Source organism: Nothobranchius furzeri, chromosome 5 (assembly GCF_043380555.1).
Source record: "Nothobranchius furzeri strain GRZ-AD chromosome 5, NfurGRZ-RIMD1, whole genome shotgun sequence".
NCBI classification, from domain to species: Eukaryota; Metazoa; Chordata; class Actinopteri; order Cyprinodontiformes; family Nothobranchiidae; genus Nothobranchius; species Nothobranchius furzeri.
Genome location: NC_091745.1, coordinates 41,535,628 through 41,548,127, shown reverse-complemented (window position 1 = coordinate 41,548,127; position 12,500 = coordinate 41,535,628). Strand labels below are relative to the sequence as shown.

At 44.1% G+C, this 12,500-nt stretch overlaps 1 protein-coding gene across 1 annotated transcript in view; it reads left to right on the top strand.

Moving 5' to 3' along the window:
• col14a1a (collagen, type XIV, alpha 1a) overlaps positions 1–12,500 on the top strand; it is a 184,607-nt gene that overhangs the window by 16,313 nt on the left and 155,794 nt on the right. The window contains exons 4-5 of the mRNA XM_015949068.3: positions 10,578–10,721; positions 10,988–11,092. Coding sequence (XP_015804554.1) covers positions 10,578–10,721; positions 10,988–11,092 — 249 coding nt within the window. The remainder of the gene's footprint in view (positions 1–10,577; positions 10,722–10,987; positions 11,093–12,500) is intronic.

The following is a 12,500-nucleotide window of genomic DNA, read 5'->3' as shown; positions in this document are numbered from 1 at the left end:
TGGATGGATGGTTGGATTGATGGATGGTTGGATGGATGGATGGTTGGATTGATGGATGGTTGGATGGATGGATGGATGGTTGGATTGATGGATGGATGGATGGTTGGATGGATGGTTGGATGGATGGATGGATCTCACAAATTAAACCCTTTCCATTATATTTAAAATAAAGCATCTTGTTGTATTTAATTATGTAATTATATGACATCAGTAGAGAAGTTAAAACGGGCACTTGCCACTTGCAGTACCGAGATCCTCCACCAGAGGGAGAATAATTGTAATCTAAAGAGAAACTAACTTTTTCATATTTTAAAATCATTTTCTTGAGCCAACATGGGCTCAAATGCTCTTTACTGGGTTAATGAAAGGCAACCCATCCCCTTTCACCCCTGTGGCCAGAATATTCCTCTTGCAACTCCAGACTGGCGGTTCGCCCTGTTGCCACTTCAGTCTGGTCCCAGCACGCTACCTGCATGTTTCAGATGAACACAGCTGATTTGTTTAATTTAGTGATGAATCACTCCTGCTGACTTTAGGAAAAGAAAGAAAGAAAACAAGCTTTTATATAGCGGCTCTCCAGATAAAAATCACAAAGAAGGAAATCACTAAGGAAGGCTGGGAGACATTTCAGCAGCTGGATAGGGGTGTTAAAAAGACAAACGCACAGCGAGGAGAAGAGTTTTGCTGTTGGTTCTTCAAACGGACAATAGGGGGTGCGAAAGCAAGCCAAAACCGCCTTCTTCCCCTTTAATGTCAGATTTTGATGAAGGTACTAGTCCTGTTGAAGAGGTGGAGCTTTTCAAAACTCAGAAACAGACTAATCAAACATTCCTAGGATGAACTACGCTCCAGTTCTAAGTCAGCAACCCAGCAGCTGATTGTTGACCTCAGTAACGTTTCTTCACTTAAACCCAAAGATCTTGACTTCTGACTATGGATGAAACCATTACTGTGTCTGAATCAGATTCAGTTTGAGGGGAATAAATGATTATAGTACTTTTTCATGACGGCTCTTTTTCTCAGAATTAACAAACGGTGCAACAGGGTCTTCACTGAAGCAGATTAGATAAGAAAAACGACTAGCAGCGAAATATCTTCTTTAAAACCTTGTTCCCTGTCGGTTTTACTCCTGATCAGCCCAGATTCTGGTGGTTCAGTGTGATCCTTTCCTCCTGGTGCCTCTTGGTTTCCACTTCAGCCTGTGTTTTTCTCTTTAGCGACTTTATTCTGCTGCATTTTCTCTACAAAATTACATTCAGATAAGCTCTTACTGGACGTCTTTTCATATCCAAACTGTGTGTGTGTGTGTGTGTGTGCGTGTGCGTGTGTGTGTGTGTGTGTGTGTGTGTGTGTGTGTGTGTGTGTGTGTGTGTGTGTGTGTGTGTGTGTGTGTGTGTGTGTGTGTGTGTGTGTGTGTGTGTGTGTGTGCGTGTGAGTGCCGTGTGTGTGTGAACACAAGCGCTAGTGTGACAGCGATTGGTTCCATATGTCTGATTTTCTTCTTTTAAATCTCAGTGGAGATGAAACCAAAACCAAATGAAACCAGTTTAACTTTTTTACGACATGCGTCGGGATCTTTTGTTCGGAGAACATAAACTTTCAGAGGACTCCCACGAAAAGGTGTCCATATTTCAGTGTTTCAGAAGAGCTGCAAACCATCTGTGAGTTGTGAGATTTAGATGAGTGTGTGTTGCTGCATCTACACTCACCTAAAGGATTATTAGGAACACCTCCATGCTTTCGTTCTTTTTTAAACACAGAAACAGTTTTGTTTACCTGTTAGTAGCTACAGTTTCGCCGACGGCTGCCGGCTTCTTCAGGCTGATGCTGATTGACCATCAGCGTCAGCCTGAAGAAGCCGGCAGCCGTCGGCGAAACTGTAGCTACTAACAGGTAAACAAAACTGTTTCTGTGTTTAAAAAAGAACGAAAGCATGGATTTAGAAAGACACAGCAAGAACACACCTAAGATGTTCAATTAGGAACACCTGTTCAACTTCTCCTTAATGCAATCATCTAATCAACCAATCACATGGCAGTTGCTTCAATGCATTTAGGGGTGTGGTCCTGGTCAAGACCTTGTTCGAGATGAGCCAGGTCTGCGCAGATTAGACCAGCGGTGATCGGTGCTCAGTGCTTGCCGGTTAGATTTGTGTCCGACTTGACGCCGACTTGCTCTGACGTCATGCATACGTAGGCAACGATAACCTCGTGAGATCAAGGCGGCCGCAGATTTTGGAGCAAGGCGCTGCAGTTTCTCTCCACCGGCTGCAAAACCTAGGGGATGACGGGAAACGCCTGGCTCTCACCTGATCTAAGACCTGATTGGTTCACATTGTGATCCAAATATCCAGTGGTAGAACATGAAACGTTAGTTGGTCACATGTATTCTGTAAATCATGTTACGCTGATGGTGACAACTATAGAAACCATAAAGAGAAATGTGATTTGTGTTATTTTGTCACGTTTCCTATGAGCACACTAAACCTGTAACTGATAACCTTTACTTATTATTACAGTCATGTCTTCATACAAAATATTTGATATATACGAGTACGTGAGGATGTGGTTCGGTTGCTAACAGGCACCAGAATTAAAATAAATGAATAAACATGTATGAACTCTAACGCGATATCTTCATCCATCGTCACCCGCGAGCTACACATGTAGGGAAATCTGTCCGACTTTAACGCCGGCTTTCAGCCACTCCCCCTGCTGCGTCCGTCTGCTCTCATCTGTTTTCCAGGTGAGGCGCTGCTTAACTCAAACACGGCCACAATCTCCTGAACTCCAAACTGAAGGTCAAAATGAGAAAGAAATGTGATTTAAGCAAGTTTGAGCGTGGCATGGTTGTTGGTGCCAGACGGGCCGGTCTGAGTATTTCACAATCTGCTCAGTACTGGGATTTTCACCCACAACCATTTCTAGGGTTTACAAAGAATGGTGTGAAAAGGGAAAAACATCCAGTATGCAGCAGTCCTGTGGGTGAAAATGCCTTGTTGTTGCTAGAGGTCAGAGGAGAATGGGCCGACTGATTCAAGCTGATAGAAGAGCAGCTTTGACTGAAATAACCACTCGTTACAACCGAGGAATGCAGCAAAGCCTTTGTGAAGCCACAACATGCACAACCTTGAGGCGGATAGGCTACAATAGCAGACGACCCCACCGGGTACCACTCATCTCCACTACAAATAGGAACAAGAGGCTACAATTTGCACCAGCTCACCAAAATTGGACAGTTGAAGACTGAAAAAATGTCACCTGGTCTAACGAGTCTCGATTTCTGTTGAGACGTTCAAATGGTCGAGTCAGAATTTGGCGTAAACAGAACGAGAACATGGATCCATCATGCCTTGTTACCACTGTGCAGGCTGGTGGTGGAGGTGTCATGGTGTGGGGGATGTTTTCTTGGTACACTTTAGGCCCCTTAGTGCCAACTGGGCATGGTTTAAATGCCACGGGCTACCTGAGCATTGTTTCTGACCATGTCCTTCCCTTCATGACCACCGTGTACCCATCCTCTGATGGCTACTTCCATCAGGATAATGCACCATGTCATAAAGCTCCAATCATTTCAAACTGGTTTCCTGAACATGACGATGAGTTCACTGTACTACAACGGCCCCCACAGTCACCAGATCTCAACCCGATAGAGCATCTTTGGGATGTGGTGGAACGGGAGCTTCGTGCCCTGGACGTGCATCCCACACATCTCCATCAGCTGCAAGACGCTATCGTGTCAGTATGGGCCAACATTTCTAAAGAATGCTTTCAGCACCTTGTTGAATCAGCGCCACGTAGAATTAAGGCAGTTCTGAAGGTGAAAGTGGTGTAGCGACATGAATGACCTCATATTTGTGACCCAAAGGTCACACTTTCCCAGCTGGGTCAAGCCGTAACTTTTGCTCCACAGATTACCCGTCAGGAGCCGTGATGTCTGCTAAACACCATCTTTATCTGCTGCTGTTCCGTCCCAAGATGAAGGACACTTCAAGATTTTAAAATAATAATTTTAAAATAATAATTTAATAACTGTTTTACTGTTTATTACAGTCATATAATAATCATCATAAATAATCATCTTGGTTCATTATAAATGTATTTAATTACTGAAATAACTTATTATTCTTTGGGTTAATAATTATTATTTATGATAATCAGTAATGTGTGATCATCAACCAGAAGGTCATTGGCATGTGTACACATCATGCAGAGGGGCTAATCCAGGGTAAAGTTAATCACCTCACTTGTCTTTACTCCATAACATCAAGCTTTCTGACGCTGAGAGGGCGTGTTCTGAGGTTTTGTTAAAACCAAATCTCCACAGCTGAAGTTCAGTTCTTGAACCATCCCAGAGGACGAGGGTCGGCTGCCTGACTCCTCACTAAGCATTCTGTCAAGCCGATAGAATAGCTCCGAATAAACGCACCTGTTTCCAGCTGACGCAAAACTCCTTCAGAGTTATTGATTTTGAGATGCAAATAGTTTCATCAGTCGTTGTGACCCACAGAGACATCTCAGGACCGTTTTGAGTCGCACTGAGGTCTCTCTACCAACCTCGTGCTCGGAGGACATCATCTCCACCTGACATCTCAGATCCACAGAGGGTCTCCTGAACTGCTGCTCTCTCTAAGAAACAATTCAGTTAGCTGCAAAACAACTTTTTTCAGCCAGAACGCTTCTCTCTCTGAAAAAAATCTTCTGAGATCCATCCACGCATCCAAACCTCGCATTTCATTTTAGCTTTTCATTCAGACACAGGTAAAGCTTTTAATAACAAGTTAATATCAAGCTGTTACAAATTGTCATTTTTAAAATTGTTAGTAATAAATTCTTAATTTATAAACCTGACTCTTCTTTGAAATGAAACACAGAATGCTGTATATTTTGGTTATTGAATAAGCAAAGATTCCTTTAAAGGGGCATTATGGAAGTTTGACAGCCAAAACATGTATAGAAATAATAAATTTCTTCTTCATACATTCTCCTGCAATGCCCTGGTCCTGTAGAATGAGCCCTGGCATTTTTACTGTGATTGCCTGTTTTTCTGTAAAATCACAGAAAAAGAGAGATGCTCGGGTCGAGCAGGCTGCTTCATGTGCGTTCACGTTCAGACATAGCCCTCCTAGACCTTGTTTTTACCCTGAGTCTAAATGCTGACAGTGTTTGTCCTGAGGACATTTATATTTCAGATCACCATTGCATTTTCTTTAACTTGTCAGTTTCTGCGTCCCCACCTCCTACTAGCTGTATGGTTAGTTCTCGTTTTCTTAATAAGAGCACAGCTAGCAATTTTTCTGCTGCTTTTGATCCACCCTGTTCTTCTGATAACGACCCAGATTCCTTACCTTCTCAGTTTAACGAGCACTGCCTCTCCATTCTGGACAATATCTGTCTTGTCAGAACCAGATTAGTTCCTGCAGTGAACCCTACTCCCTGGTTTAATGACAGCCTTCGCAGCCTGAAGCGCCAATGCAGAAAAATTGAGCGTTTTTGGAAGATAACCCATCTCCACGTCCATCTGCTGCACCTAAAAGATCTTCTGACATCCTTTAACTCTGCAGTCAGAGACGCTAGGGTTTCCTATTTCTGCAACCTGGTGTCCCAGAGCAAAGGGAACCCCAAGGTGCTGTTTAACACCATCAGCAGCATCGTCTCTCTGCCTCTCCTACAGCCTCCATCCACTCTGTTGCAGACTGTGAGAACTTTCTGTCTTTCTTTGTGGACAAAGTCAATAAGGTTAGATCTAGCATCTCTCCTTCAGCCTTATCGCTGCCTCTCCCGACTCCAACCAGGCCCATCATCCTAGATAGCTTTGCTCCTGTTTCTTTGCCTGAGTTAACCAAACTAGTTAACTCTATGAAGATCTCTGCATGCCCCCTCCACATCTTACCCTCATCTTTGTTTAAAAGTGCTTTTCAGTCCATCGGTCCCAGCGTGCTCTCTATAATTAATGCTTCTCTGGTTTCTGGTCAGGTCCCTGCTTACTTTAAGAATGCTGTAATCCACCCGCTTCTCAAAAAAACAGAGTCTCGACCCCTCTCTCCATAGCAGCTTCAGACCCATCTCTAAACTTCCGTTCATCTCCAAGATCTTGGAAAAGGTTGTGGCTAAACAACTCACAGCTGCTCTTGATGAACATAACATCTATGATAGCTTCCAGTCAGGTTTTCGTAGAGCTCATTCTACTGAAACAGCTCTCCTTAGGGTCTCTAATGACCTTCTGACTCACAGTGATGCAGGGGACTGTTCTGTTCTGGTCCTGCTGGATCTGACTGCAGCCTTTGACACTGTTGACCATCACCTACTACTGGAGAGGCTGAGAGACTGGGTAGGCCTATCAGGATCTGCTCTGGAGTGGTTCTCCTCTTATCTCTCTGAGCGCTCCTTTTCTGTGGCCGTCTCCAAGTTTAGGTCCTCCACCACCTCCCTTACCCATGGTGTCCCACAAGGTTCTGTGCTGGGGCCTCTGCTCTTCCTCCTCTATCTGCTTCCTCTTCAGCACATCCTGAGCTCCTTCAAAGGAATCTCCTACCATCTTTATGCAGATGACATCCAACTGTACATCTCCTTTAAGCCCCATGAGATGTCTAAGCTGCAGCTGTTACACACCTGCTTAGACTATCAAAACCTGGATGGTGGGAGCATTCTTCAGCTGAATGAAGATAACGCCGGGGACACACCGGCCGCGGAAGCGCCGAGAAGCGAATCGCTCATGAAATTCGGCCGCTGCTCGCCGCTCCTCAGTTCAGATCAGACGCGCCCCAGTCGAGGCACGCCTCGGCTCAGCTGTAGTTTTTCTTTTAAACATTTGGTGTCCTCCATTTCCTCTCTGCCTTTTCTCAGCTCTTTTCCTCTACGTTTGAGTGTTTGTGTGCGCGCGCACGTACGTGTGTGTGAAATAATATTATAAATAAATATTTTCCTTGAACGTGGACACACCTTGTGTGTGTGTGTGTGTGTGCGTGCGTGCGTGTGTGTGTGTGTGTGTGTGTGTGTTTGTGCGCGCGCGCGCGTACGTGTGTGTGAAATAATATTATAAATAAATATTTTCCTTGAACGTGGACACACCTTGTGTGTGTGTGTGTGTGTGCGTGCGTGCGTGTGTGTGTGTGTGTGTGTGTGTGTTTGTGCGCGCGCGCGCGTACGTGTGTGTGAAATAATATTATAAATAAATATTTTCCTTGAACGTGGACACACCTTGTGTGTGTGTGTGTGCATGCGTGTGTGTGTGTGTGTGTGTGTGTGTGTGTGTGTGTGTGTGTGTGTGTGTGTGTGTGTGAACCTATGTTTCTGCCAGCTGAATCTCTTGGAACCCGCTCCAATTCTGCAGCTGTATCCTAGCAGTTTCTTCTGAAATGGGTACGTAAATAATCATGTTTTTCGGGGGTCGTACAGCTCCTTGTGTTTCTCAACTTCCATAATTAATTTAAAGTCATCCATCTTAACTGCTTGCCTCAGACTTTCTGCCTCTGTCCTGTTTGCTCTGGTGAAAAGACACCCAAAACCACACCCCCCTTCACGCGGTCACACACGCACACAAGTTCGATGTGTGTATGTGTGTGTGTTTGTGTGGTTTTTCTGCAGTGTCTGATTACGAACACATTTGATTGCGTAATTTTATTTTGAAATGCTTTATTTTGTTAACTTTACCGGCCTGCCTCTTATGTCTAGGTTTGACTTCCTGCCAGAATTGACGCGATTCACCCGCGGCTTGCGAAAAAAATAGAGCCGACGCCGAAATGATCGCTGCCGGCGCTCCAGCTCGCGCCGGCGCAAGGCGATTCGCGGCGCTTCGGCGGCCCATGTGGTCTATAGAATAGCTTAACAAGGGCGCCGAATGAAGGCGGCCCCATTTTCACGGCGCTTCGTGGCGCTTCCGCGGCCAGTGTGTCCCCGGCGTAAGACTGAGATCCCCATCTGTGCCCCAGACAAGCTGGTTCCCAAAGTCAGAGACTCTCTTGGTCAGCTTGCTTCTCACACCAAACCTTCTGTCAGGAATCTTGGCGTGACCTTTGACCCAGCTCTCACCCTGGATTCTCATGTCAGTTCTCTTGTTCGCTCTTCCTTCTTCCATCTCAGGAACATTGCTAAGCTGAGTCCCATTCTGTCCCGCTCTGAACTTGAGACAGTTCTCCACACCTTCATCTCCTCACGCTTAGACTACTGTAACTCTCTTTTCACGTGTCTGAGCAGAACCTCCCTGAACCGTCTACAGGTGGTTCAGAATGCCTGTGCTCGGCTTCTGACCAAGTCCTCCAAACACACCCACATCACCCCGCTTCTCCTCCAGCTTCACTGGCTGCCAGTAAACTTCAGGGTTCATTTCAAGATCCTGGTTCTGGTCTATAGGGCCTTACATGGACAAGCACCATCTTACATTGGTGATCTTCTTAGTCCCTACACCCCCAGCAGGTCCCTGAGGTCCAGTGACTGGTTGTGCAGCACCAGGCTAAAGGTCAAAGGTGACAGATCATTTGCTGCCGTGGCCCCCAGACTCTGGAACTCTCTCCCCCTGAGCCTGAGATCAGTGGACTCAGTGTCTCCTTCAAAAAGCAGCTGAAGACTCACTTGTTCAAGCTAGCTTTTGTATGACCTTCTTCACCACTCTCATCCACTGATTTCCCTCTTTCCTATTCACTCTCTCTTTCTTAACATTTTTTCTTTTAAATCCCAATTGCCTATTTTTGCTCATTTTAAATATATTTTCAAACATTTTCTAAATGCTTTTTTATATTTTTACATTTTTTTTTTGTTTTTGTGAAGCGCCTCGTGATTTTTATCTTGAGAGGCGCTATGGAAATGATATTTTCTTCTTCTTCTTCTTCTCCAAACCGTTCTTTGAACGTTGTTTCAGCTGTCATCAAGGATATAAATGTTACAGATACAAAGGATGTCACTGGTGCTTTGGTTCGCCTAGTAAAACAACGGACTCTTTTGCAGAAGACCTGGGTTCGATTCTAGATGTGAACATAGTTTATTTAAAGTGTCTTTTTTACATTAATGGTATTTTTTTTTTACAGTAAGATGCCCAAATTTTTAGTTGAGACTCGCCGAACAGCTTTGAATTCACAGATAAAAAAGATGTGGGTTCAACTTTCATTTTGGAACAACTTTTCAAGCAAAGGAAGTGAACGATCTGAGCATGCAGGAGGACTGACCCAGCATAAACCTTTGTCGGCTGTGCTGGAGAGAAAGGTACAGAACCAAATAATTTAATTAATTAGCTGCGCGTTCTCTTGTCCTCTGTCCTCCGGGCCACACACACACACACACACACACACACACACACACACACACACACACACACACACACACACACACACACACACACACACACACACACACACACACACAAGGGACTGTCTCAGCTGTTATTTTTGTTAAGGAGTGTGCACGTACAGCATGCGCGCCTCGTGCACGAGCCTACTGTTGAAGCTGCCGTTACGCCTTTGGCCTGAGGGGGCGATCGCGAGCATAAAAATTCAAAACTCCGTAAAGTCCCTTTAAGCTTCTGATTCAATAAATAAACTTTTGCTAAAATGTAAATATCTTACATTAAAAATTCATCTTTGGATAGACCAAGCTCGTTGGCGTATGAGCTTCCATCGAATATATTAATATCCTAGATATTTATATATGATAGAAGCTTCATTTGCTAACTCGTTTGATCTTCTTCAGAATCTAACAAAGCTGATAGCAAACAGCGTTAATTCTAGTATGTTAGGTAAGCGTACATCTGCAGCAGAGGAGGACAGATGCATTTACTGCAGCAGCAGACGTGACTGCACTCTGAGCTTCTAGTGAACCCTAACTTCACCTGATCTGCAGTCAGCATCGGGAGCATTAATGTCCCTCTGCTACATGTGCTAGTAGTTATAACTCTCATCCAGAGTGAAGAAAGTACACACACACACACACACACACACACACACACACACACACACACACACACACACACACACACACACACACACACACACACACACACACACACACACACACACACACACACACGAGGAGAGGGATTATAGTGGGTATTTTATACAGATATAATCCTTCTGCAGATTTCTTGTGTTCTAGCCTTTTTCCACACATACAGTACATGTTTCAGATCAACAATCACATTTCAGAACAAGGACAACCTGATTAAAAACCAAACTATGTTCGGTAGTATTTAGCTGTTAGTGCTTGTTTTGGCCTTGCGATGGAGCGACGGTGCTTCCAGCTCCAGCAGAAACATCAAAGTTGCACAAAAACAGCATTCACTATCATCTTTTTGTCCTCTTGTTTTTATTCTAGCAGCTTGTGAGAGGATAACCTTTGAACGCATCACAACAGCCTGCAGACAAATCCTCTGCAGAATGAGACTATTTTAACCTTGACCCTAATGTTTGTCTGCCTTCACACTGAACAAAACTAACACCCTCTAATAAATTCACCTCTCCGTGTATTAATTAGAATTCATTTTGTTTATTTTTTCTTAATTTCGAAGCAGCTGAATAAATCCAGAAAAAGGAGCAGCGTGAAGCCAAGCGTCTAACCAGGCTCCCGCTGTGTTTGTTTTCTACCTCTCAGGTGGTCAACAGAAGGAGATCATTGTGTCTAAATCTGACACTAAGGTGTTGATAACGGACTACAAACCCTCTAAGGACTATGTTTTCAGTGTCATCGCTGTCAGAGGTGGAGAGCAGAGCAGACCACTTCAGAGCAGATTTAAAGGTTTGTTTCAGATTTTTATTTCTCTCCTGCTTTTATTATTTACCATTCAGCTGCAGTGATGTTCTGCACTGCTGTGCTGTTTCATTTTTTCTGTTTTGCATTTTTTGCTCTTCTTTTCACACCTTGATTTAACCTTTCTTGGTACCGCTGTTGTGTCTTTTCCATTTAATTTTGTGTGTCCCTGTAAATACACCCAGTACTTTATAAAGAGAGCTGAACTGAAATATAAACTTTGGTTTTCACTGAGGCTTCATGAATATTTCTAGCTCATACAAAAGAACGAGGACATACTGATGGACAGGACAAAACGGAGGCCCAGCGACTGACGGATCCTGTGGGACCTACTGAGGATGCCAACGAGATCTCTGGAGGTGAGACAAGCTCACAGATGCGGTTTCCAGGAGAGCAGACTGCATGAAAATCTAAAAGAAAATCTAAACAAAATGAACTTGACTCTGGGGTCTGTTTTAAAAGCTGCCTCCCCTCTGTTGCTATTAGTCGTGTCTGTAGGTTGGAAAAACTTTCACTGCTTTAACTTGGCAGATCAGAAAGCCAAAACTATGTCTGGTGTTCTTTGCACATCCAGTTGGATCCAACAACATCCAGAGTCTCGGTGAAAGCTGTACCCGACGGGCATTCCTCGTGTTTTCTGATCCAGCAAGTAAAAAAATAAGATGCCAAAACTTGACGGGTTAACCAGTTACCGTTCTGATTCATGAAAACTCCCAGAATATATCTGGAATTCCTGATATGAGTGGCTGTCTGCCTGGCTGTTTGCTGAATCTTCGTGAGAACTCCTGCTGGTTTCACGGCAGCAGAAGGAAATAACAATGAAAAACATTCAATCATTAAAGCAACAGAGCAGTTTCCTGCGTCTACGCCCTACTGGTTGAAAGTGGAATTACAAATGTCGTAAACAACCCTGCTGCAGCCTGCTGTAGCTAGTGCTAACAATGAGCTAACCTTAATGGCTCCTTTCCATAGGTGCCTTGTTTGTGTGACACAACTTTAATCTAGTCTACATGAGAGGGTTGTGCTTCCATTGCAACGGAGAGAAGACACTTCTGGTTGGAGTTACTTAGTGGTCGGTCCTTGTGTTGCACAGCTGTTCTGTAGGTTACTCAAACATGTAAACACTATCATGAGCCAACTAATACTAAAATAAACCACAAAGTAAAAAGATCCACACTATTGGACAAAAATATTACTTACAAGTCCAGTGGCAACAAAGCCAGGTCACCATCAGTCCATGATTTTGTAGCCTCCTTTAGCTCCCTCTAACTAGTGTAGGCCGTGCTGACGTTCACTCTGGTTTTAACTCTTTGCTTCACCTTCAAAGACTGACTTGTACTTCCAGACTCTGCCATGATGCCAACAGAAGAAGCAAATTTCTTCTTTTTCTTCTTGTGCTTTTTATTGACAATCGGCAAACCAAAAATGCTAACCGCTATCAATGCAGCTAACAGTCATAAAGTAGGTAAACAGCGCCCCCCCCCCCCCCCCCCCAGACATGAATACGTAGAGGTCCCGTGGACTGGCACTGCCTATTGGAGCTGCCGTAGTGGACGCCATTATAGAATGGTGTCCATTTGCCCCAGTGCATTCATTTCCACTGAGGAAGGTGCTTACCCAACTAAAAAACACATTTTATCAAGCTTTTTCACACAATCTGACACATGGTATGGCATGATAATAAATAGAAATAAATTTAAATATAAAATCCTATCAGGAAGGCTAGAAAAGTCACTGGTAATCCTACGAGATCAGTTTTCAGTAGTA